General features: G+C 40.7%; 2 protein-coding genes across 19 annotated transcripts in view; one reads left to right on the top strand and one right to left on the bottom strand.

The window, feature by feature from the left end:
- GIGYF2 (GRB10 interacting GYF protein 2) overlaps positions 1-27,677 on the bottom strand; it is a 73,271-nt gene that overhangs the window by 32,085 nt on the left and 13,509 nt on the right. For 17 of the 18 annotated variants that reach the window (XM_048955533.1, XM_048955548.1, XM_048955550.1 and 14 more), the window contains 5 exons: positions 26,799-26,928; positions 24,798-24,893; positions 19,456-19,564; positions 13,971-14,082; positions 13,344-13,384 (listed from right to left, as the gene is read on the bottom strand). In XM_048955533.1, coding sequence (XP_048811490.1) covers positions 13,344-13,384; positions 13,971-14,082; positions 19,456-19,564; positions 24,798-24,893; positions 26,799-26,928 — 488 coding nt within the window. Of the gene's footprint in view, positions 1-13,343; positions 13,385-13,970; positions 14,083-19,455; positions 19,565-21,919; positions 21,983-24,797; positions 24,894-26,798; positions 26,929-27,677 lie in introns of those variants that run through there. The other variant, XM_048955552.1, reaches the window with a different exon arrangement.
- KCNJ13 (potassium inwardly rectifying channel subfamily J member 13) lies at positions 10-8,554 on the top strand. The gene is made up of 3 exons (XM_048955572.1): positions 10-828; positions 5,989-6,469; positions 7,183-8,554. Exons 2-3 carry the CDS (start codon positions 5,992-5,994, stop codon positions 7,803-7,805), a joined length of 1,101 nt encoding a protein of 366 aa, XP_048811529.1. The 5' UTR covers positions 10-828; positions 5,989-5,991; the 3' UTR covers positions 7,806-8,554.

Here is a 27,677-nt window from a genome sequence, read left to right as displayed (position 1 = left end):
GCAGCAACCTACCTAGTCTGCACTGTTTCATTCCCTGGCTTTGGCAAAATCCTGTAACTAATTTCATGTTTTCACAAAGGAGCAATGTGGAGAAACAGCCAGCAGATTTACATCTTCTGATTAGAATTAAGCTACAGCTGAGCAGGGATCACAGGCTACACCACCAGCTGCAGCCCACACTTCTTAGCAGAGCCATCAGGAGGCCGGGACCTAATGAGGAGAAGCAGCAGCACTGGAAAAGCTGCAAGAAGACAAGATTCCCCTTTCTACCTCAACAAACAGGAGTTACACTTGATAGGAAGATAGTATCAGAGAACCATTTTTTCCTCAACAGCAATTTCATACCTTTTCACATTCAGTTTTTCCAGAGGAATTTTGGCCTTTTGAACTTGCAAGTAAAACTTTAAGTAAGATTAAACAAATCTAAATAAGAACCTTGATGACGGAGGGGAGGGGAAAACGCACCCCTTCCACAAGTAGGCATTTGAGGATTTCTCCTTGCCTGCTAAGGGTTTGTGTTGGGTAAAGGAAAATGCTCCTAACAAACCAGCATTCTTTTCCACTTGATCAGAGCTAACCAGCCCCCCTGCAGGCAAAGTGACCAATCGAATCAGCTTCAGATGCAAACCAGCCCCCCTGCACTATAAATACAGCAACCAGACATACAAACCCTTTTTTTTTTTTCCAATTCTTATTTTTTTGAAAAGGAGATCTCTACCAATCACTTGTGGGAAGTTCCCTGCCAGTGCTGGGACCAATACACCAGTGGTCCCTTCTCCAGAGCCCAGGCACACTCCTTCTGCATACAAGCAAATCCTTCAAAGACTGGTAAGTACCCTACGCAATTTCTCTTATTGTATGTTTAGCAATTATTCTGCATTCTGTAATGAAAGAACATGAAGTTGTTTCTCGGGGCACAAAATTTCTGAAGCTTGCCAAATTCAGTATCACCTTAAACAAAAGCTTCTGATTCCCTCTGCTGAAGAAGAAAAAGCTCTCAAATGACCTCAATCACAACAGCACACAGAGCAAAACCAAAGCCATCATGCAATGTTCTTGTAGAAAGCTATGAAGATCAATACTTTGGGAAAGTCTCTGCAATGCTCTGCAAACAAGGGACCATCACAATTCTACCAGTCTAGCCAGGTGTTACCTGCACAATACTAGGAGAAAGCCTTCCTCACCTCTTGTGTCACCAATCAACTCAGCATTTCACTTCAGTTCCACCCAAAATGCCAGCAACTAGCTCTATCTGTTCAGACCTGCTTTTAACAGTGGTAACTTATTGTCATGTCTTCAATCACTTCTAATCAATGCATTCTGATCTATTGCTTACAGACATGCTGCTTGTGAGCTAGTGCTACTGACTTAGCAATCCATTAATGAACATCAAGTGTCATCTGCCACACGCTAGAATGCTAGCAGTCATTCCAGACAAGCTTTTGGGAAGTTTGTATCACACAGAGCAGGACTGCTCTTCAAAAACACCAAAGTCTTCAAGAATCAAGTCTCTAAAAAGTCATTCTTCTGTGCTGTAATACTCTATTCCATTTCACCTCTTTTTTTTTTTCCTTCCCTTCTCTGAAGTCCACTCTGTAATCAACAGTCACTGAAGATCAAAAGTAAAGCTTTGGTATCCTATGTTTCGTGCTATTTGCTGTGAAAATTATGACTTGGGTTCAGAAGAAGTTTTCATCTTCACAGTATTTCTTTATATTTGTATCAAGTCTTGAAAACTGTTACCTTAATTCTGCAGACTGCTTGGAGAAAAAGTTCTATTCTATTCATCTAAATGAGTAATTACCTACAAAATCTAAAGGACAAACATGCTCAAAATTCTAACTATCACAGCTGTAGCGTAAGCTTTCAACTAAAGCAGTTACAGTACTGACTGAATTGCCCACATTTAAGACCAGCCCTGGTGCAGATTATATGATCCAGAGAAGTCATCAACTCTGGAAAAAAGTTTGCTTCCTATGATTAATATCAAAGCAGCAAGGAATTATCACCCCATGGAAAAATAGCAATATTGAGATTTTAATAGCATCAAAGCGACTTTAGAACAGAAAAAGATAAATCAGGAAAAAAGGTAATCTGACCGACCACAGCTTACAGCACCAATATATTTAATTCTGAAGCGTAAAGTTACCTGAAGTCAGGTTCAGTAAAAATGGGGGCACGACCCATCACTTGGGTTCTAATTAATCCTCAAGTTCTGCTACAGCTGTAAGCAGAGTTTGCAGTACTCTCAGGAAATAGCAAGTCCTCTTTGACTGCCTCACTGCTGCAATGAAGTGGCACACTATAAACCACCTCAAATCCCTTCTGAGATCAACTGGAACAGATTGTAAGAGTGGAAGTTGGGCAGGTATGGCAGCACTGTAACATCTCTCTGGGACAAAGCTCCACAAAACAGTATTCAGGCTTCTAGAGGGGCTGCAGCTGCATTAACTTATCAAGCCAAAAGCTTGAGTGTCATTTTCAGTGCCTTCGACTGGGAAGACAAACAAAACCATGAAGACTGCAAATAAGTCCCCACGGATTAAAGGATGCCTTAAAGATGGAGGAAAGCACCACAGGGGTGCAGAGCACAATGCTGCTTGAAAGAGCTGTCACAACACAACAAAGCAAACATCTCAGTAACAAAGCAAGGTGTGGGAGGGCAGGTGTGTTGGATCATGAATTTCAGAAATGCAATCACTATTCTAGAACTGTAAGCTCAAGTTTTTATTAGCAAGTTGGGTCAGTTTAGAACCTGCCCAACCACTAATAAAAGTTAAACTGCGGTGCTCACCCTACCTTGGCTTGTCTTACAAGACTGTAAGAAACTCAGAATGAGGGACAAAGACAGTTAAGTAAGAGGTTTAAAAAACTAAAAGAATCAAAGAGAGTTGGTGATAACCACTGAATTTTCAATAGACTGGAAACAGGAAGGATTAGAACCAGCAAACGGAAATTACAGATTGGCCAGCAAGCAAAGAGAGGCTTAAGAAAATCTTAGCTGACAGCGCCTGTCTTTCTAGTCAGGGGTTATCAGCTGGCAGAAGAAACACCCCAAAGCTACATTTTCACATGCCACCAACCAGGAAAAACAAAACCAAACAAGAAGCATATCATAAAGGTTACAAGATGACATTAGAGAATCGTGGTCTAGGAACCATATCCATTCAGCACTGGAGACCTGTTATCCAACAAAACAAAAGTCAAAGTTGCACATCTTCTCTAAAACTTACTCTGAAACTAGGATTGATGTGGGGATCTCAAGGACCACACTGCACAGCATCAGACTAGGTGGTCTAAAATGTACTTTACCATTTTATTAATTTATTACTAAGAGGGAGATTAAATTTAAATTTTTTTATTACACTGGGCAAGGAAAGAAGTATATAGAAGACAATTATCTTCAAATTTGAAGTCATACTCAAGTTGACTCTGCTTTTGAGAAATTCAGTAGCCTGATCCTCTAGCCTGAGCAAATTATTTCCCACAAGACAGTTCACTTTTTCACCTGCTATACTAAAGCAACTGCACTGCTCTTAAAGCTTATTTGCAGTTTCTTTGCCATCATTCCCTGCCCAGGAAGTTTAGGCTTGGCCAAAGCTCCAATGCTACTGCTGCCACCTACTCAGGTAGGGAATGTTTTAAAACAGTGCTGGACAAGAAAGATCAGAAGCCTCTATCAAATGAGATGAACCACACAGGTATTTCCCTGCTGCGAGTCTCAAGGAACACCAAGAAAGGACCATTATCAAATACACTGCTGGAGGTTAACGGAGGTTCTCTTTGCCAGCTACCCTTGAGATGTCTGTAATTCTTCTTCCACACAATACATTCTAAACAACCTGATGATGAAGACTGACTGGATTTTTTCAGAGCTTTGCCTGAATATTAAGTGATTAACCATCACCCCAGACAGCTCCTTATCAAGGAAACTGAGACCCTACTACACTGACAGCATTCTGCTCTGGGTAATCGGCTGCTTAATGCAAGGAAGGTCTGAAACAGGGACAAAAAAACATATGAACTATTTTTTCTTTTCCTTATTGTACATATTAACACTAATGAAGATCAATCATCACCAACCACTTAGTAGAGGATTCACATTTTCTCAGCAAGTTTTTCAGGCTCAAATAACTTTGAGACTGTAAAGCAGATGCTGCCCTCCAATAAACCATAAGAATTTACAAGCACATTTTTTTCCTTCAAGAACGCATGAGGTTACACCTAGAGACATGTTGTGCTGTAGGTGTTCTCTGTTCAAACAGAATCACAGAATTGCAGAGGTCAGGAGGAACTTCAGCCACATATGGAGTACTGCATCCAATTCTGGGCTCCCCAGTTCAAGACAGACAGGAATTCCTACAGAGTCCAGCAGATCCCCACAAAGATCAGCAGTCTGGAGTATCTCTCTTGTGAGGAAAGGCTGAGAGACCTGGGGCTGTCCAGTCTGAAGAAGAGAAAACTGAGAGGGTATCTTATCAAGGCTTATAGGTATCTAATGGGCAAGAGTCAACTGGATGAGGTTAGGCTCTTCTCAGCCAGAACTACTCTAACGTGAGGTTAACAGCACTGGCACAGGCTGCCCAGTGAGGTGGTAAAGTCTCCATCTCTGAAGATAATCAAACCCCAACTGTGCACTCATGAGAACTACTGGTTCACAGGATCAGAAATCACACGACAGGAAAATTTCAAATTTTCATTTAAAATTTCATCAATTCATTCTGAATTTTATGATCATTAGATCCAGCATGTTTCAACATAGAACTAAGATGACTTTCTTTGTCACAGATGGAATCCAGTCCCTTTAACTCGAACATACACTTGTTTTACATGCTGAGATATTCAGAAAAAGGGGAAAAAATTGATGAGAAACTGACAAAACTGATGAAAAACATACCAAGTATAATTATGGATTGCAGAATTTATGTATATTTGGAAAATCCTCCTCCTACAGAAATACATCCTTCGCAGCTATTCGTAAACAGATCGTACACACTATTTTAAATTATGTTACATTAATTGTTCCAGGGGAACTTTAAATATTCAATATTTATCAAGTTTAGGATTTGGGTGGTCAGCATCTTCTGAAAGCCACACGGCAATCTTCAAGAGTTCATTGAGTTTTTAATGCTAGAAGTCTGACAAATGTCCATTTTGCTTCCCACACCCCCAATTCTACCCTCATCCCCTAATTTCCACACGCTTGCTGTCCTATTTTCTTATTTGGTCCCTAATAAAAGCACACTGCTTAGGTAGCTATATACTACAAGTTATGTATCATCGTCTATTTCAAGTACTGCTTTCCTGCCCTCCTTCTATGCCATGCTTACATAAGTGAACTCAGATTCAGAAACAGCTCTGCCCCGAGTACTCTAATTCTGTTTAGCTAGTCAGAGTAGGTGCAGACAGCAGTCATTTCCTGAGCAAGAAAAGCCTGAAGGACATCTACTTTGGTAGAAATGAGGTGAACTACAGCACCCCCCTAAAATGCATAATCACGTACAAAAATAACACGTAGCAGTACTGTTAACAGTATTCATAATAGTACAGGTGAAGTATTATACTCTGCTTTAGTTACAAAAATCAGACTAACAGTTACTAAACTAAACTCATACAAGACAATTATTTTTCAGATACACTGTGACAACCCCCATCCCCTTCCCTGTCTCCCCCACCAAAAACTTAAAGCATGTGATGAATATAAATTCACTAAAGTAAAGTACAACTTATATACAATGACTAAGCAAGGAAAATGTGAGAAATAGTTACATTTTTAAACTTAATCTATTTTAGCTAAGTATTACCACAAATAGTGCTAAATTCCACCCCAGGCTCCTGACTTAATCTTCTCTGGATTGCAATGTATAAGCCCTCCTTTGTTGGCTGCAGTGTTTCAACCCCTGCTGGTGTGTCAAAAACTGTGAACATTAGGCAAAATACAAATATGCTGCACTGCATCAGACCATTTTCCTCTTTTGTCTTTTCCAGAACATGAGAACAGATACGATAGAGAGCAATAACACCAAATCCAGCGCTCCCCTCCTAACCCCAAGATACCTGAGAATGGTCACAAAGGATGGACACAGCACGCTCCAGATGGATGGTGCACAAGGACAAGGTCTGGCATACCTCCGAGATGCGTGGGGAATACTAATGGACATGCGCTGGAGATGGATGATGCTTGTATTTTCTGCTTCTTTCGTCATTCACTGGCTAGTTTTTGCAGTGCTTTGGTATGTGCTGGCTGAGATGAACGGGGACCTGGAGCTGGACCACGATTCTCCACCTGACAACCACACTATTTGCGTCAAGTACATCACCAGTTTTACAGCTGCATTCTCTTTCTCCCTGGAGACACAACTCACCATTGGTTATGGTACTATGTTCCCAAGTGGGGACTGCCCCAGTGCTATCGCCCTGCTTGCCATACAGATGGTCCTAGGGCTCATGCTGGAAGCCTTCATCACAGGTAATCTCTCACATTTACACCTGATATGATATAAATCTTGAGATACAACAAGTCAGAAATAAGTACGGACCATACTAATATCTGAGAGAAAGATAAGTTCAGTTACTAAAGGGATGACAAGATCTCAGCTATGTGATAATAAATTAATATTAGGCAGTATCAAATTTGTACCAGAAAGTACCACTATTCATTGGTTGATACTTGTGGTAGTACCCACTTGCCACTCCCAATCACTTATTTATTGTATCATGATCTATTTCTCAATGGAAATACTCTTTTCAGTAGGATTAGTATTTGTAAAGCCAATTTAACAGTCGTACATTGGTCTAGGTGGAGATTTTTATTCATCTTTAAGTCAGTATTTATGCATTCCTCAGTACTTCACATAATGGAAATTTCTAGGATGTTGCAGCTATTCAGATATTTTAAGTTTCTTGAAGCACTTCTCAGGTTTAAGGTATGTCAACAGACTTTAAATGTTGTATTTATTGTATAAGACGCAATAATGTCTCAAGCAGTAGCTTATCAAGATTACACACTATTGCTAACTGCAGTATATGGGTGCACTAAGTGGGCAGCTTTGCAGTTTTCAGAAGGACCTTGTACACTGAAGGCAGTTTCTATTGCTTTGGACTGCTTTACGTAGCTCGGAGACTGCAGGGACACAGCCCAGGCCCCATCCTCACTTTCATTACCTTCTTTCCATGGCACAGGTGCTTTTGTGGCAAAGATCGCCCGACCAAAGAACCGCGCCTTCTCCATCCGCTTCACTCGCTGCGCCATAGTGACACACACAGAGGGGAAGCCGTACCTGATGTTTCAGGTGGCTAACACACGCTCCAGCCCACTCACCAGCGTCCAGATTTCTGCTATTCTCTACCAAGAACAGGAGAACGGTCAGCTGCACCAGACCAGTATTGACTTCCACCTAGACAGCATTACTTTGGACGAGTGCCCTTTTTTCACCTTCCCCCTGACCTACTACCACTCCATCACCCCATCCAGCCCACTGGCTGCTCTTCTCCAAAGAGAGGCTGCTCGCCACTTTGAGCTGGTCGTCTTTCTGTCAGCGGTGCAGGAAGGGACAGGAGAAATGTGTCAGAGGAGGACGTCCTATCTCCCCTCAGAGATCATGCTGTACCATCGTTTCGCCCCTGTGCTTGCCCACAGTGCCAAAGGTGAATATCAGATCAAGATGGAGAATTTTGACAAGACAATTCCTGAGCTCCCAGCTGCAGCTGATTCAATGAATCCAAGGAGGACTGCCAAGGAGATCCGCATCAACGGACAGCATGTCGACAGCTTCCAGCTCTCTGAGACTGGCCTCACAGAATAGGCGGGACAGACTTTGGACTTTGTGCCTTTTTTAATTATTATTACACTAAACTCTGAGGTCACATCGACAGCCTTCCTTCCTTGCCTGCAATCTTCTAATAATTCCTCCTGTTTTCCTCCTTCTCATTACAACACAATATGCAAAGCAAACTGGCGTGCCCATGTAAGCTTGGCTGAGAGGCTGGATCGACCACCTAGGACAAAGGCAGGTCCAAGATTCACAGTACTGCTTCTGGGAAACTAGAAGAACTACCAGCTGAAGTCACTGATTAAAGTTGTGTGACTCGGAAAGGAGAGACTTCCAAAGCTGATCAAAATCCTAACTAACCAGCTTGTGACAAAACTGGACAGCAAAAATACAAGAGAAAAACCTCACACAAAACCAATATGCAGTCATTCAGTCAATACATCAACCCTTGGACAAGCAATTCAGTTGATTCAAGACCCTGATTTTCCAGTTATTTTCACTCTCTGCGAGATACTTGGTTATGTCTGATTCCAGAGGGATGAACTTACTCTTGGGAAGTATTGCCAACCTCTCACAGCAGTGAGAAGTACCCCTGCTGTGCTTGCTTATTAAGGAGAACTGTAAATACTATCTGTAGTTTTTTGTTCCATCAGATATGAGGAGAACTCATCTCCTCATCAGTCTATGAAGACATTATCAAGAAATCTTGATGTATATGGCAAATACTGACTGGAAATTTTTTCACATTTGGAAACACCGAATAAATTATTTAGCAGTGGAAACCAGACCATCCCAAATGAACGAATGTGCTTTTTTACAAGGACAACATGTTCCATGCGGCCTCAGCTGTGTGTGCTTCTCAAGTAGGTCTGACCCTGCAGGATGCACTGCGTCCACATGAGGAGCAGAACTGCATCCATTTGTATTTTATGCTTTTTAACATCAATATTTGCCTTTACATACAGCACAAAAGTATTTACAGAGACACCTGAATCAATTTTAAAATAAAACATTAAGTTACATGGGACCTTTGTATTTAAGTGCCTCATAAGTCTATTGCAATTAAGACTTAAATCTAAAGCTCCTAAATAATTTAAAAAGCTAGAGAATAAATAGACCAATGGATAATTATTTACAAGCTCTTAACAAAAGCAATTCTATTACACGTTCATACTTGAAAAGTCAAGTACCAAAAGGAGTTAATTTCTCAAAAGTAAGAGACTTTTCCCACAAACAAATATGGTCTTTCATTTACAGAAGCATAATACTCCACAAAATATGCTTCCTTTTATCTTCAGCAGTCAGCAGCAGGAATAAAGGGATGAGATGCCATTAACAGAACTCTTTTTTGAGCCTCAAAATCAAACTGTGTTCACAACCAGAAAGAGCTGAGCCATTTAGCTTGTTTCCAACTTGTTTAAGCACTGTCTGTCTCCATTACAGATCCTAACTGGGTTTGGTTTTGCTATAGACTTTCTCAAAATCTTTCCTGGAATTTAGCTGTATGTAAAAGCACTAATGAATACTGTGGAGCTTGCAGAGCAACACGCTATCAAATTACACGGCCTTCACTCTGCTTTTCTCAGTTGTTGACCCATACACAGTTTAGAGACCCCTCCTTAATCTTCCTATCAGTACCAATAATTTGCTATTATTTCCTTCTACAATGTTATTTGACACCTTCTCTCCCAATGTAATGAAGTGAGGAAAGTCTGGCAAACTAAGAACCAGTGCAAGAGCAACAGAATGGATTTGTGTCAGTCAGAAACAACCAAGAGCAGCACTGTATGAGGTACTGCGTTTTCTCTCTCTTCCATACTCCAATCTCAGACAAACTACTGTAAGATTCATATGTATAATTTCAACAGGGTGGCACTATAATCACGTTTTAGAGCCCAAGCTATAAAAAGCTATTTCTGTTCTCAATTAACATCTAACCAACATGTTGGTTGCTTAGTCCAATTTCTAAATTGACTTGAGACTTGAAAGCTGTCCCTTTTTTCAAATCATTTCCTATTCACAGAGGTGGTAGAGCAGCAAGTATAAAGAAAGAATACTTTTAGCATACCCTAGATGCTGCCTTCAAATGCTACATTTCTGAATACACAGCTGAAGAGCACTGCAGAAGCCAATGAGACATACGAACAACTGCGTAGTTATCCATCTCAGAACAGTGCAGAGCAAGAGGTAGGCAGAACATGCATATTACTTTCACTGCTCTGCAGAACTGGTGAACCATGGAGTCTCAGGAAGCACTGGCAATAGGCCATGGTGCAAATCAGAAGCCCAGAAAAAACTGCTCATAAGGATGCAAAGCTGCATTCTAAGCTTTCAGTAATGCTGCAAGAACAAATCTCTGATGAACCTTCTTTGGATATACCTACCTACAGTAGTGGGCTAGGGAAGAAAAACAAGCCAGGAAAAATGAAAAAATCAGCACCCTTGTTATATTCACAGGAGCAGCCTTTTTACATTCAAGTCTTCTTAACTTAATCAATAAACATGCAACTAAATCAGGTTCCACAACTGACTTTCTGAATGTCTTGTTTAATCTACAATTATTTCTTACTAATGTGTAACTGCTGGTAACTACTCCAATCTCCGAGGCTACTAAGCTGGCATTAGCCAAGCAGCTGCACACAAAATTAAGCAGCTTTCATGCAACTCCAGGACAGCTGTGATCTAGAAAACAACTTGCTCATTTTCTTTGCTAATGGCCTCAGCCTTCCAGAAGCAATTTGCTGTCTCAATAAAGTCCGTCAAAACTTAGACAGTTTGCAAGAGAAACTCACAGATACTTTGTGCATCTCAATTTGCAAACTGAAACAGCCTACACTGAGCATCAGCTAAAGGAGAACTTGCAAACTTATGAGTGCAAAACCCCTTTGAAGAACTGTACATTCTTCAATATCTGAGCAGCATTTCTCTCCTGAATTCTCCCCTTTTTATCTCATGATTTTTAATTGAAAGGTTCTTGCTTTGTCACTCATGATGAATGCTCAGAAAAGCTTCCTCTCATCCTTTATTGATTTTGTAACGTGATCACCCTGAACAAATGAAACAAAAAAGTTGACAACTCAGTAAACTACGTAACTGGAGGCTGATTTAAGGCCCTGTCCAGAAGCAATGGAAAACTGAAGCACTGTAAAATTAAAGAATAAAATCCTAAACTTGAAATTTTAAGCAGAACAACAGAAACCAACAGCCATACCTGCTAGAGCTCATTAGCCTGCATTACAAGCTGCACGTCAATTCACTCTGTGCTCCTGCTTTCACTACTACACGAATGACAGCCTAGTGCCTGGTGTTAACAAGGGACATCTTTCGGTACATCTGTATCCTTACTTGCTGCTTTAAGCATCTTATCATTTAAAAGCACATACATAATATTAACTACTTGTTTATTAATCAAGGCTTGAATCAAAACGTATCAGTACCTTCTGCGCATTCCACCTTACCTCTGTGAAGGTGGAAAGAAATGGTCTTCCCACTTACAGGGCCACTAATCTCAAACAGAGCAATAACAAACAAATGGCTAATTATTTTATATGGAGACATCACAAAGATTCTGCATCTCGTCTCTATTATATTGTGTTATGGAGGTTTTGGTCCAAATAAGATGAACCTAGAAAAGTAATACAGTAAGAGACTTAGAGGAGGAGCAACCAGGTATAATGTGAAGTTTATAACTGCAAATAAAGCACCTCATCCTCTACAATGAACCAGGACTTTAAGAAAGCACAAGGGGATACCATCTTTCCAGAAAACCATTCCCAGAAGATGCACTCTGAAGTCCTGCTGACTGACACTTATTACCAACAAGACACACTGCAGTAGGTGCAGCATTAACACTGTTCAGGTCCAAGCCAGCTTCTGTAAGAACATCCTGCACAAATTAAGTTCTCAAGTTCTATGCATCTCATCCAAAAGTGACTGGCAATGTTCTCATCAACCTTAATCAGAAACGTGGCACAACATTCAGTTGGTTCTTGTAGCGCTTTATTTCCTCAAAGGCACAGAAGGGCTAAATAAATAACCAATGATGGTAGACACTGCTCTTGCTGTTGCCACATTCATTTGTCTTTTGTTAGAAGAAAAAAAACCCAAACCACCACAGTCCTGAAACTCCAACAGCATCTTTTTCCATTCCCCAAAGGTCTCTGACTATAAGCACACACTCCAGACAAACTTTACTACTGGAGATAAAAAGAGGGACAATCTCAGAAATCCCAACTTATTTTCAGGAGTAATCTCTTTCAATGAAAAGAGAGAGGAAAACCAGCCCTGTCCCAGTTAATCGTTTTTCATCTTAAAACAAAAAAAAATGAATAGCATTCTTTAAAATATATGAAAAAGAATCAATACATGGAGAGGGAATTCAGAGGGCTTTGAAAGAAAACAAAGTAAAGTAAGAAAGTAAGATTCCTAAAAGCATGGGCCACCATGGTGATTTGGATTACTGAGACAGAAACTCATATTACTCTTCCAAACAAATAAATAAAACTGCTGACTGTCGTTCAGGCATTAAAACACACTCCTATCAACTTCCAATTGCAACTGAATCTCCTCTGGGAGTTTTGCTAGTCCTGAAACCCAATCTGCAGCCATATTTTCTGACCTGTGCTTTTCCAACACATTCACTATGGAGGCTATTCAGCCAACACTCCTTCAAAGTCTACTGAATAGTACAGTTTGCTGGCAGTCCTGCCAAGAACTCCCACTAAACAGCTGCAGTACATGCGTGTGGAAACATGCCACAGAGAAAGGACGAGGTCACACCAGGGAGCAACCAGTGCCCAATCCCATGAAACAGCAGTTACAGTACAGCCAGCTAAGAGGAGAACCTTCCTTCTCATCACTCACACAATGCAGATGCTACCTAAATGGAAACGTTCCACTTTCCAGACAACAGTACACTCCAACTCAAATTCAGGTGAGTAATCAAAGAGACACACTGGGTCAAAATTAATCATCTTTCCTGAACGTGGCCAACGCGAACCATTTCAGGAATACAACAGGAAACATGGCAGATACACCTACTGGTACACTCTTTCAGCTGTACTGGGAGAGAAAAAGAAGCAGGTAACTTCAATGAGCAGAAGATATCTATGAGAACTTAAACTAGCTGGCCAGATGTCTATTCCATAACCATGGGAAATCAGCACGTTACCATTAAGATCTACTCCACACAAGTGAGAATTCAAGAAAAAACAGAACAGTTGACATAGTCAAGAAGTTCTAGATACCAAAATAACACATGCCAGGAATGTTTAAAAGCTGCATTTATACAGCAAATTCCACAAAGTACCCACAGAGCTTATCAGTGAAGGCTCTTCTCAGATGCACAGAAATTATTTTCCAACTGCAAACACACCCTCGTCAAATAAATAAAATCTACCTGGGGCAAAAACCACACTGAAAATACATTCAGAGTAAAGCAGCACAATACCACAAACCTTCTATTAACAAATCTGAAGCAGGTAAGAAAGCTTTAAGTACATAAGCCATTTCCCCATAACACATTCTTGCTCTTCCCTCCCATCTTCTACCCATACAGTAACAAAACCATACCTGGATCTTTTCGCCCTGGTTTTTCAAAGCGTCTGTCTCCCCTAGAAAGGCAGAATAAAAGTTTCAAATAAGGTTTTAGAACTACTCCATTCATTTCAGGTCAGAGGGGTTCTTGTTTGGTTTGGGTTGGCGTTGGGTTTTTTACATTTTATTTGGTTTTTGTACGTTTTTAAACCAGACCTTTGTGGACAGGATTTTTATAGGCCCAGATGATAAGTGAAATTTCCAGGAATGTCAATATCCATCCTTTAGCAACTAAGCATGTTTTTAAGAATGGCCCTATCAATACAATAGCATCAAGACTAAAAGGCGAAGCGAATCCTTCAGACTCCATATTCTTATGCACAAGTTACTGATTTCCACCTTAGTGCCCACTGTTCATATTCTCTTTAAGTAGCTCCCTCCTGCCAGGAATTTGTCAGACAAATACTTTGCTTAAGTACTCTTGTAGTTGCTCCTGAGTTTCTAGAAAAACAATTGCTGGATTCACCCTAGAACTTCAGATGTTCCACTCACAGGTACGCCTAAGCATCTTTCCTAGAATATCTTTGTGAAGTCAAAAGGTAAAAAAAGAGAAGCTGAGCAGATGCAAATAGAGAACTTGAAAGGGCTGGAGTTTTCTGTTACCTTTCCTCCCAACTCTGTGATCTGTGCATTTCCCTGCCCCCTCCTCGCCCAAATCCACCCTCCACTTCATCAAAACTTCTTTGGTAGAAACCGCTTTCTCCTCGGCCTCTGCCTGAAAAGACAAAAAAAAAACAAACACAAGTGTTTGAATCAATAATAACAGAAGCTTAGTCAGGTAGGTTGCCTTTTCCAGTTGTCCCTTAAATTCTTAAGCCCCAGCGCAATTATCTGGGAGCAAAGAACAAAAAAAGATCAAAAGCTGAGAAGTCTCATACAGAAACTCTTATCAGAGATCAGACAGAACAGGCAAACAATTCTGCAGTCAGTGCTGCACAGAAAAACACAAAACATACACACCCAATAGAAGCTACCAAACAAGGATGCATTGCTCCCAACATCCACGCAGTACACGTGTGCTTTACACGCATAAAATCAGCTGGCTTTTAACAGCAGCATTCAGTGTAAGTGTACCACACTGCAGTCACACTTATAATTACTGCTGCCCAAGTTTACAAGGGAGAACGAGGCTCCATCAGTGCACCACTCATCAGTTCCAATGATTCCCAGCAGAAGTCCCCCAAGAGCAGCAGGAGAAAAAGAATCTCAAGATGGGTACAAGGGAAGACATCTTGTTACAATTGTTACTACTAACCTATCATCTGCTCCTGTGGCTACCAAGTATCAAGCTTCAAGTCAGAAAGTGGAGCATCTGGAAGCACACCTTCAGTGTTTGGGTGGGGCTGTTTTGCTAAACACAGTAATGCAACAAAAACAACACCTGCTGTTGGAGGTAACTTCCAGCACTGGTGAGATAAACTGGCCTGTGTGATTCATGGCTGTGCCACACAAATGCAGGAGGAGGCAAAGGAGCTGACAAGAGAACAATTAGCAATGACTGCACCAGAAACATAAACACCTTCACTAAGGGAGGTCTGATACTACAAGGCTGACAAAAGGTAAGTGCAAAGTTAAGCTGCAAACACAAGGAGCAGTAAAAATATGACAACGCCAATAGCAGCACGATGTCAAGGCATTATGGGTCCCCTAAAATCCTTCAGTTCTTCAGAGACAGACACCAGGAAATTTTAATTTTAATCTCATACAGTGACATCTTTGCCCAGTTTCTTCCGAGCAGGAGAGCTCTTTTCCCCCCTCTCATACAAGATGATGAAATGAGAACATCTCACAAGAGAAAGCCATAGGCAGTCAGAGCCAACTCAGACTTGCCTCACATCTCTGAGGCACTGGAATTGAAAAGATGCATGCCCTTTCCCTACAAAATCAGATGTCCTTTCCTGTTTTTACAGTGAAGGACAGCAGTATCTGTGCTGCTGTCTTGCAGCACATGAAGTCCAAATGCACACTGGTTATTAATAACACAGCTAGCAGAGCTAGCAATACAGAGCTGTCACTGGCAATGGAAGGCAAATGCCTTGTGCATGGGGAAGAACAGAACGAGAGCTGGTTTACAGACAGGATGGCTCACACCAGCTTTGCAGGTATGTGAAGCAACAGCTTGACACTCCCCTCCACACAGCCTTCCCACAACACAGTTCATCAATATTTCAGCTGTGCTCAATCACTGGAACAGCTGGAATTAAAAGATAACCTTGAAGAAAAGAAAAGCCAACAAAAGCAACTGATGTCAGCAATTCACCCAAGGCTGTCTTTGGGTCCCAGAGCTACCAATGCCACACAGCACTAGAAAGGACCTAGTGAACCTGTCACCTGGTACTGCAACCCTCCTGCAGTGCATTCGCAAGGGAACCCTGCCTGGGGTGTGCTTGGTCGGACGTGCACCTCCAACACAAACCAACCAGGTGGCTGCATGACAACCACACTGTACTGAGATCCATCCCACAAGCCACACCAGTAAGGAGCTAAAGGAAACTTTGTTGATAAAGTCAGTTACTCAGTATTTATATACTCAGATTGCTCTGAGTAGATGGCTCTGAGCAGAAAGAGCACACCAGGACCCACCTGACAACAGCAAACATTTTTTAGATGTAAAGCTTGTGGTGAGAGTGAAAACACATGCAAATACACTGTTTGCAACTCTGCCTTTGTAGGGTTTTTTTGGCCAATAAATCCAGAGCTACATGCTTACTTTCTGTACCCTGCCATTTTCAAGTAATGCGGCATACAGGGAGCCAAATGTTGAAGTATTTGCTGCTGAAGAGTAAAACTGGTTTTGAATAACAATTATCAAATGCCAAGCCACGAAATGCCAACGAACAAAGGAGTGGAATATAGCAGCTGTGCCACCTGTAATTCAGTCATTCCTTAAAAACTTACATTATTTTAACTGTCATTATAAAAGCAACACAACAAGGAATTTCATGCAACTGGAGGAAGACTGGAGTTTAGGATCAACTGCTATAGCACAGTACTATTGTGCAGGAAGAGCAGGATAGGTGTAGCTCAATTACAGCTATTTAGTTCAGAGAAATTTCCACTTTCACATCATTCACATGCTTTCAAAACACACCAAGGACAGATTATAATTGGGAAAGGGGGAGGAAAAGGAAAGAGCTCTAATGAGCAGCAAAGCATTCTCCCTGAAGATCTTCACCAAGCAGGGGAACAGCTACAAAACAAGATGTCTGTAGCCCTGCAGCCCATTTCTGGGACTACTTCAATCTCTACTGGTCTGAAGCTCTTATTCATGAATGCTGACATTCCAGTCCAGCTGCACAAAGAACAGGCTTAGCTACACACCACAGGGAGCTCCCAGGAAAACAAGTCAATTAGGAAAAGGTCACGTGCAAGTGCTTGGATTTCTTTAGATGATCCAACCTCAGAACTGAATTAGAAGTTTTGCATTCATGCTGTGACACAAGGCACATGCAGCACTGACAACGGCAGCCTCACTCTGCAAATGGTTTTTATGAGCAACACCAAGTGGTAATTCATCATATGGCCAAACATTTTCACAACAAAGCAAGCACCACGCAGTGACCTCTTGCATGTCAGCCAGACACGATCCTCCTCAACAAAGCACAAGATGAGCATGGAGAAGTATTACCAAGAGTTAGCTGTAGCTTTGAATAGTTGGGAGTGAAGTTACACTTAAAGAGGTCTGGCAACATTTAGGGTAGTTTATCTGTTCTTCCTTTCATCCACCTTTGTCAGATTCCTCCCCACACTCTCCCAAGCACTTACACTTTTTGACTCTGCCTCGGTGAGGAAACTCAAATCTCACTGTACATGCTAATTCCTCCCTGCAGCTACAACTGCGCAAGTTGTTTCAAGACAGAAATCCAGTTTTGGTGTAGCTGAAGCAGGAAATCAATCAGCATATTTGTTGCACATGGCTGTTTGCAAACAATACCAGGTAATGCTTTGAACCCAGGCAATTTTGCAGGGCAACAAAGAATGTTTTCCAACTGTTAAGCAAGGCAATTCGTTTAATGAAAAAGCACAGAAAGATCTTTTCATTGTGGTTCGACAGAACAACTGCATATAGAGTTCGCTATTTGCAAGCCAAGAGCTACTTTTGCAAGTTTCTTTCACTAGTCCTATGCTATGTCTTTCATAAGTAACTACTAGAAAGGAAGTCCTCAAATACAAAAACATTCTGTCGGTGATATTAAGAATCTACAATTTTGTTCTGGCAGAAGCCCTAGATTTCTTTGCTGAGATAGAGCAGCTTTGGTAAGGCTCATCATGCACAGAGCTCAAGCTGATGGCTCCAGAAAGCAAAGGGACAGAACAGAAGATCCAGGCTGCAGCCAGGATCAACAAGAGGGAAAGCTCAGTAATTTCCTGTTTTCATCTGTATCAAGAATGAAAAGTGAGGGAGGTAAGAAGTGGAGCAACTTGTCCTTTGCCACTCAGCTGAAGAAAGAGTGGCAGAGTGGCCTAACAAGCACAGCACGTAAAGATTCATACAAGGATGAAACGAGAAAGAAAGCAAGAATGAGAGCTAATATTTCTTAACATAACTTAAACATGAAGTATGAAAACACAAGAGCATACACAGCAGAAGCTTTCAAATGTTCTTAATAATATTGCATACATTTTATACTGTGTTCACAAGTGTAATGCATCAAACTTCACTGCCAAACAAATATATAAATAGAGTGAAATTTATATAATACATATTTATATAATATATATATAATATAATTTATATAATAGATCAATGGCAAAACTGGGTTAGGAGTCATATTTTGTCACATTTAACCTTGTGACCTCACCAAGACTATTGGGGGCAATTAAAAATAACTCACTGCATAAGGATAAGCATTTGCAATGCATCTAGAGAGAAACAGCTAGCACATATTCCAAGGGAGAGAGAACCACAGATAGCAGCAATGCAAGTTGCACATTTCAGTCACACAGCACAAAGAACAGCAGCGCTGTTCAAATGCAACAGAAACATGAAGCACAGGTAAGTCTCCTCTCACATCTACATATGCACACACACTTCTTTCATTCCAGTAAGCCCACAGAACCTGATAAATAAAAGAACGATAAATAAAAAGGAAGTGAGACAGAATCAGGAGACAACCTCAACAACTGGATAGACGGGCCTTTGAGGACATCCAACAACCTACAGATACATAAGAGTTGTAGAACCAAGGAGGGAACACAATTAAGGAACGACAACAAATGAGAGCACTGATCAAGTCTAAGTACAACTCCCATCCAGCACTGCAACTACATATGGAAGCAACGTCTGAAGACGTTACTGAAAATTTCACCTGTTAAAAATTAAATGATAGGAACACAACAGAACACTCATTTGAGCATCTATAAAGAAAGAATAACTGATTACTCTTGATATTTTTAAGCTATTAGCTTCCAATATTCTAGACACAACCCATCACACTCACACATGAACAGACAGAGTAACATTCACATCAGCACACATACTGACAGGGAACCACTAAAAGGAGTTCAGGATTTAACACTGGTTTGAACCCAGTGATAGTGCTCGAGGACTCTTTTCCATTCACTCACAAATACTCAAAGTCAGCCAGGCCAAGATACCAACTGTAGCAAAGCACTAAAAATTTTTCCCAAAACAAACTGAATTTAATCTTTCACCGTCTCCTTGTGCTTCTTCTTGCCACAATAACAGATAAAAAATGACTCTTTGGAACACGGAATGCCACATACAATCTTAATGTTTTAACTAGATTCATGGATTCTTCTCTCCCTCCCCACAGATCCGTTTCATACTCTTAAAATCATGTTTAACAGTTCTGAATGAATTCCCTGTCCCTACTTGAAGCTACCTTTCTTTTTGCTTTCCATACCCAAAGATACAAAAGAGGCACTCGACATGCATTAGGAGAGCATGCAGAACTATCCCTGAGAATCCAGTTTTCATCCTTTGAAGCCTTTCCTGTAAGACCTTGTTAAAGTCCTAAGTGAGAACAAACTGATCGGGAGAAACCATTCCTGAGCTTTGTCTAACATCAGTTGGAAGTTTTAACCTGGATGAGCTGCACTGCAGGACACCCCACTAACAGCTCACCTCGACCTCTGGAGGAACTTCGACCTCGAGGAGCCCCTACCACCGTTCCTCCTCCACGTCCCGTCAACCGCAGGACAGCGGCACTGTTTACAGACATGGAGAAATTTCTCTGTCAAGAAGAAGAGAGGCAAGGTGAGATTCCATTACAAACACTTCCCGTTTCACAAACACAGCCCAATACCAGTTCTGCTTTCCTAGTGTTCATCTCAAACTCTACAACAGACTAACACTGACGAGTAAAAGAAACAGTAACAGCTGAAGTGGTCCAGAAGAGCATCTTTACCAATATTATTGCTCCAAGGTTACTTACCTGACACTTCCATGCTCTAAAGGTACCAAGTGAGCATCTACTTCTTTATTGGATCATCAGGCTAATTAGAACACCAGCAGCTTTAAGCACTGCCATTTGGTTGCAAAAAGTGATTGATATTTGACAGCATTGGTTAGGAACAATTCTAAACCCATTTCTTATAAAGCAATAACATGCAAAGAGCAACAAGATCTGAATACGATTGTGTGCACTGCTTCTATTTACCTTTGAAGACATAAGTACTTTTTTCTCAAAATGTATCACAGTAATAACAATAGTAGGGGAAAACTACATGTGTTAAAAGGTCTCTGAAATGTCAGTGATAGTCCTTTTCAGGAAGACAAGGAACATGGATATGATTTGAGTAAGTAATGGCTGAAGAAAAAGCCACTTCAACAGAGTATGGATAATTTTAACTCCCTCCCCATCCTCAGAGTACAAATAGTTTGGGGGGAAAAAAATTGTGCCAGAAAACAAGATCAAGAAATATTAACAAGCAAACCTGAATTCACGTGCTTTCCAAATGCAAGCTTTAACTAACATACAGAGGACTCAACAACTGCCCTTGGCTTCTTGACAGACCTCAAAAGAGGCAAACTGTTTACACAAATTCCAATTACTACACATTTGAAGATCTTCAAAGAAGAAAGAGACATGAAATTAAATGTGAAATCTGTATGGCTAACATCAAAACCAGCAGGAATCTGAAGGAATTTTTAGCCTACTTCAGGATCAGATCTAATTACTTGGAATGTTCTTTCTACGAAAGAGATCTTCCTTCCAGAGATAAATGGTAACTAAGCAGATCTGACAAAGAAAGTCCAGAAGCAAACCCAGAGCTCAGATGCACTGCAGAACAGCAGGGTAAGCTGCCAGTAAACGTGATTTGATTTTCCTAGCTCAAAACTGATAACAATCACTTCAACATCAAGCCAGAATGAATCACCTCAATTTGCCCCTAAGGAAATCACTACCTTTCCTGCTGCGAACACTTCTGAGGGTGTTTTCTTTTAAGCAGTTGATTTTTTTTTTTCCCCCCACTGTTGGTTTGGTTTTGTTTTTAAAACTGACAAACTCTTCTCTACAATACTGCAGGTTAAGTTACTACCAGCTACACCTGCCAACTGTGGGCTTTGTCTGATGAGAAAACATCCCATCCTACATGGAACAGATAAACAAAATAGCTGTGCTCAAAGCAGGAGAACAGGAAACACCATTCTGAAAAGTCTACAACAGCTGGTCAACTACTCCACTTGACAGCTGATAAGGAAGATAAGGAAACAAAGTACTACTATTGCTTCATTTTTTTAATTAAAAGACAAAAACACAGATCAAGAGCCTACTTAAACTGGCACTTCTACAGATCACTGTCATTTCTTAAAAAAAAAAAAAAAATAATGAAGAATTCCAATTTTGTTTTAGAGTCACTTTTAAATCAGAGAATCAAAGAATCACAGAATGGCCAGGGTTGGAAGGGACCTCAAGGATCATGAAGCTCCAAGCCCCTGCCACATGCAGGGCCACCAACCTCCATATTTCATACTAGACCAGGCTGCCCAGGGCCCCATCCACCCTGGCCTTGAGCACCTCCAGGGACATCATTACCTACAATCTCTACCATGAACTGTCTTACAGGAACTGATCTCATTTTATTCACCCTTTATCTTTAAACATCTTTTTTTTCTTTATTACTTGAAAATCTGGATGCCAATAAAAACACAGATCATCATGGATGTTTTAGACAGTCTTCTGTCTTTCTTTCAGACTTCCAGGAGTTCTGACAAGTGCTGCAGCTGTAGAAGTTTCTACTCATCTAAAGCACACATTAGTTCACATCCAGTATTTTACTACAAAAAAAACTAAGCTGCTAATCAGATTCACCGCTCTGTGTAAGAGATTCCTTTTTGATGCCTTACCATTTAGAACATGATGAATGAAACTTCTTCTAAAAAAATAAAAATTAGTATTTAACTCACTTGCCTGCCTAAATGCTGAACAAATTCTCCCCATTTCTTTAAGTGCCTGTGGCTTGCTGTGGTGAGGACACAATATTCAGAACACACCTAATGATAACAATCAACACAGAAAGATGACGAAAGGTAACAAAAGCAAAGTCAAAAAAGCAAAAAGCCTTCCTGCTGCTGAGTACATTACCTCAGTGTCCATCCCTGATGCTGCACACCGCAGTGCAAAGCCACCTAAGAGGTCTCAATTCATTCTTGCCTAGTAAGTGGAGGATTAAACCAATAAACAAAAAAACAGAAGCATAACTGTGAATACACACACACACACCAAAAAAGATATTTACTAAGATCCTGAGACTCCCTCCCTTACTCCACAAGCAGATTTTCAGATGAAGACAACTGAATTCCTTCCTAAACCAAACATGAACAAGGAGAACAAACCAAAGGATCAAGCTGCAGTTCTGCCAGTGGTGACCTTGGAAACCTCTGTAAAAGCAACCTGCAGAAGCCCTCTCTTCAAAAGGCAGGTTCCTCAAAAACAGATCTTCTACCAATTTATAACCTCATGCAATAAAACTTACTATAAGTTCAATCAGTTGAATTCTATGTTAGTTTATGGTGTTCTACATAATGTATAAAAAGGACATCCTTAACAGAGGGTACTGCAGCCCCAAGTATCTGACTACAGTTAAATATAATAGCATAAACAAACACAACCTTGAATTCATACCACTGACATGATTTACCATTTCCCTCTAGCTACCATATCTAAATCTACTAGAGAAGTGTCATGCAAGTTCTTCCTAGGCATGCTATATATACAACATACAATACTGTCAGGAGCACAACCCCCAGGCTGCAAGCAAGAGCTGCTGAGAATCCATAGCTAGACTGGTTCAGTTTCTACTGAATGCACCTGTGCTCAAGTTTGTGTTCTGCTCACTCTGTCCTCTTTAGGACTCTAAAAATCACTGTCCTTCAAGTTCTGATAAAGCTATATTGCCTTCAACATTCATGAAGGAAGAATCGAGCTGTTTTAAACCCTCCAGTCTTACTTGAATGAGTCTTCCTGTACCATGACTATCAGCAAATCCATTCATATTCACCTCAAGATCGCTTATGAACACACACCACAGATTCTCAGTGATAAGCAATGTTAATTGCATCATGGGAGTACAAACAGCAGGAATTTCTGCTAGCCTATGTAACACTGTTTGCTTAGCATCTCAAACAAATCAGTCATAAAGGGGAAAAAAATCCAGAATCACTTAAGAAAAAAGATAGTTTGCATCCTCTGCATCCTCAGAAAGCATTAAAAAAAGATTTAAAGTAGATACATGGATCTCTTCTCAGAGACAGATTAACACTTCTATGGAGAATGCAGAGCACCATTAAGGCCACCATGAGGATCACTGTAAAATTAAACATGAGAATAGGCAGAAGAAAACAGAGGCACTGCACACCAACTCCTCAGAAACCATCAAGACTGATGAAGCACAGCGCTACCACAGAGCTCCACCTAAAGGAGGCCTACAAAAAAGCCAGAGAGACTCTTGCAGGGAGTACCGCAATAGGAGCTAATGAAAGCTAATGGCTTCCAGCTGTAAGCTCAGCAGCACTTGTCATCTTCACCTGCGCTACAGACTGCTCAGCACATCGTCAATAACACAGCCTTACACTGCTATTACTCCTCCTGGATAAGATTGTGACAGTACGAGTCGACGTTCCCTTTGACTATAAAAGGCTGTAGTTCACTGTCTAAATGACTCCATTGTTTACCAGAACAAAAAATGTGCCCAAAAGTTTATTTAACACCAAGGTTCAAAGTTCTGGTGTGCCACTGTGCGCCCTGCTGACCGATTCCTGGGCTCACTGACCAAATCCCTCCTGATTCTACTGGAGAATGGAAGCTGGCCTAAAGTTTCCCATAAAAGCAAATCCTCGATCTCAGCTGTCCTTTAAGACAACAACTCTGATAAGAAGTGCCTACAAAGCATTTGCAAAAACATAAATACGGCTGCTGATTAAAAGCTAAACTACCAGCACTCTATGTCAGAGGACAGCTTACCAAAAAGAAATATAAACCAACACTGAAGAGGAAGGAACTTCAGGAAAGATGAAAAGGATATGTCAGAATCCCAAGACACAAAGATGATGGGAAGGAAAAAAATTAATACAAGGCAGCAAGGGACAAAAGAATGAGGATGCTCTAAAATCCTAAATATCATCACTTCCCAACTCCTGCTAGAGAAACAAGCTACACTGATCAGCAAAACCACCTGGGTTTCTGCTATTAGAAAACAACAACCACAAGCCATGGTATTGTGAAGAAAAGTGCAAAGGAAAAACATATCAGAGAGCAACTGCATCGTGAGAAGCTCTGAAAAATCATAAAGAGAAAAGAAGTTCAGAGTCGAAATCTGAGGCACTGAGGCAGAGCATGGCAGACAGCTCCCCCTGCTAGGAGCTAGCTTGAAAGTAAGGAATTTCAAACTGCTCAGAGCAGTAAACCTTGAAATAGAACCTTGTGTACTACCTGTTCTGACCCTTACGTTTTTCACTTATAACTACAGAAAGCAAACAAGAAAATAATCAAGCAGCTGCTTACATATGAACTAGTTCACATTTCTTTGGTATTTTTAGCACTCTTAATAGGCAAAAGACTTCAACACTTCTCCAAAGCCCACAAACTAGTTTCCAGAACTTAGATACTTTAGAGAAGGTGGCCCAAAATTGCAGAAAGTTTCACTTGCTTGAAAACGTTGTGTACTTTAAAAAAAGAAAAATGAAATACTGCTCAGAATGATCCTGGATTAATAAATTGTTCTGTCAATGGCAGAGCAGCATACAGAAAATATCTGTCCAAACTTAAGATAATCCATGAGTACAAATATAATTCTAGCATGTTTTCAGAATCCCCTTGCCTTAAGTCTACCAATTTCAGATATGTGCTCTTAACAAATGTTATGGTTTTAACACAGGCACACTCTTTATTTTCCTTTTGCCCTAATAGCAGCCCACATTCGTATTTATTTTAAAGAATCCTATCTTTCTGTATGGATACAAACCTGTTCTTCTTCTGTAAAAGGTACAAGTGCCAGTGGTGGCAGGGGCTCCTCTTGTAAAATAGGCAGAAACTCCTTATCCAGAAGGTCTGAAGGTATCTGTATGAAAGTAAACAATTACTTGATATGCCCTGTAATAATTACAGTTCAGTGATAAAGCAACATGCACCCATTCACACCACATTTTTTACCCTGTCAGCTCTCACCCTCCAGTACAGCACCACTTCCAATAACATAACTGGAGTGGGTGCAACTCCACTAAGAATTAACTTCTCCAGAAAAAGTCTTCTAGACAAAATATCAGACACATTTACCACCCACAACTAAACTGTGTAAAGCATCATATGCACCAATGCTCCAAATTGCACACAAGTCCAAGGCAAATCTGAACAAGGTGAAATTTCAACTGGCAAACAATTCTTTTCTAAGTGCAGTGCAAATTTCTACATGGATTTTCACTTAGTATATTAGCAGGATTCACATACATTGTCTCTGTGGTTGTATTCGATTTTAAAATCAAGATTTCCAACTTATAATCAGCAAAGAGAAGAAAAAAGTAAAATAAAATTAAGCAATGAACACTAATCATGATTTAAATACAAATGAATTTGAACACAACTTTTAATGGCATGTCCATCAAAAGATGCATCCTTGAGCATGTGGACAAGCTGCATTACTGCCAAGTGAGTTCTGATGATGCCAACAGAGAACACTGCTCCAAGAATACCTAGCTTAAAACAGAAGAGAGAGAGAATTCTGACAAGTTGAAGTGTGCCCTCAGGTTCTCATGGAGGGCTCAATATGGAGCTGCAACAGGGGAGGCACAGGCTGGATCTCCAGAAAAGGCTCTTCTCTGAGAGGGTGAACAGGCACCAGAACAGCCTCCCCAGGGAAGTGGCCATGGCTTGCTGGAGTTCAAGAAATGTCACAGAATGGCTTAGGTTGGAAAGGACCTTAAAGATCACCCAATTACAATCCCCCTGCTGTGGGCAGGGTTGCCATCCTCTAGATCACACTGCCCAGGGCCCTATCCAAGTATCTCCACTCAAGGATGGAGCAGTCACAACTTCAATGGAAAACACCCTCAGTCACAGCATCTGATTTTTGGATGGTTTTGTGTGGTGTCAGGAGTTGGGACACTGAGTGCCCTTGAATCTGTGCATAAGCAATGCAAGGCCCCCAGCACTGTACAAGAACACCAGTACATTCACAGAAGAGGTGTGCATACACCTCTACTAACAAAGCTAACCTGCAAACTGTTCTCGCTGTCCCTCCATGACTCACAGGTAAGGTTCCTGGAGTGATTCAGACTCTCAGGTCACTGTGTGCCTGCTGCACAATACACTAATCTTCATTTATCCCATGTTTACAAACACAGCAGCAATGACTCCTTTACCTGAAATACCCTCAGAAATATGATTTCTCTACCAATGAGAACCTTCACTTGTAATTCAAGTAGCTGAAAGTTAGTTTTCTTTTTTTCCCCACGTTGTTGTATAACGCGTGCTGGACTGTATTTGTGAACTTCACTCCCAGAGAAATGACGAGGAACACTGACTGGGCCGGTTACCTGCTAAACTTAACTGTCTACAGTGAAAATAAACAGGGGGCTCTCACTTTCTTTTTTCAAAGTGGTGTGTTAGTGCAACTGATTGCCTGAATTTCAAGTTGAATCAATGAATTGTTTTAATTATATTAAATAAAATGCTACCAAGGCAAGAAAATCTGCTTGGTTGCAAAGGGACTTTAACCCTCAGTCACTTGTTGCAATAGATTTGATTAAGACAATGTAGGTGGGGTGTTTTGACCTAAGGAGTTCAGGAATCTCCCCTTCAGAAGACAAAAAGAACAATTAACGCATTAGGAACGGGATCAAATGAGCAACAGACCTCTTCAGTTCTCTGCCAAGGGATATGAATTTGTGCCCATAACCATATAATACAAATAACTATCTCTAATCACAAGATTGTGCACACGCCAGGCCTTCTTCCTCTTCCTGCTTACCTTATTATCCTTTACAAAAAGTGCCAACATTTCTTCTCTCCCATAGCGATAGTCTGCTAGTTTGTACTTTGGCAAAGCTGGAGACAGAGGAGGGGATGTCACACTCCCGCCACTGGACAAAGCTCGCAGCCTAGGGAAAAAAAGGCAGAGGAAGCTCTGAAAGCTGATTTCAGGAGAATGCTTCTTCCTCTCTGCTGTAACCTCTCCTCACATTTAGACATTGGATACAAAATAAATCCAGTCCTAAAAGCAAAGCAAAGACATTTACGCAGTCTAACTGCAAAACACAAACTTGATGCTTCAAGAAGAATGAAATAGCTTTCCTCGCTATTCCGGTAGCCAAGTAAAAAAGAAAATAAAGCATGTTTCATATGCACACAAACACCTCCATGAGCACTTCAGTCCCCTGAAGAACTCAATGCTGACTACACAGTGAAGCAGCTTCACCTCTGAACTACTTACACTAGGTCAACAAAATTCAATTATATATATATATATCTGCCTTCATTACATAAGATTGAGAACAGGTATTTTTCGGTCAAAGTCAAAATTCTTACCATGCAAACATTAATCTACTCCAAGGAAAAAGGGTGAAACATTTAACAAAGTTTAACAAACAACAGATTTTACAGTGAAGTTTCTTCCTCTATCATTGCAATCTCTGAAAGCCAACACTCCAGATTCGTTTTGCAGGAATTAAAATGAATGCTGTTTTTCACCATGCATGCCACACTTCATTATTTCTGTACACAAGCTGTACAGAACAGCCACACTTTCAAAGACATTTCAAGCTAACTCACAACACCACGTACACTCACCAGTGAATCTGTCCTATCTTACACAGGCAAGCTACTCAACATCTTGTAGACAGGATCTGAT

Source organism: Lagopus muta, chromosome 9 (genome assembly GCF_023343835.1).
Source record: "Lagopus muta isolate bLagMut1 chromosome 9, bLagMut1 primary, whole genome shotgun sequence".
In the NCBI taxonomy this organism is placed as follows: domain Eukaryota; kingdom Metazoa; phylum Chordata; class Aves; order Galliformes; family Phasianidae; genus Lagopus; species Lagopus muta.
The sequence above is the reverse complement of the archived record's forward strand: the minus strand, read 5'-3'. Positions and strand labels throughout refer to the sequence as shown.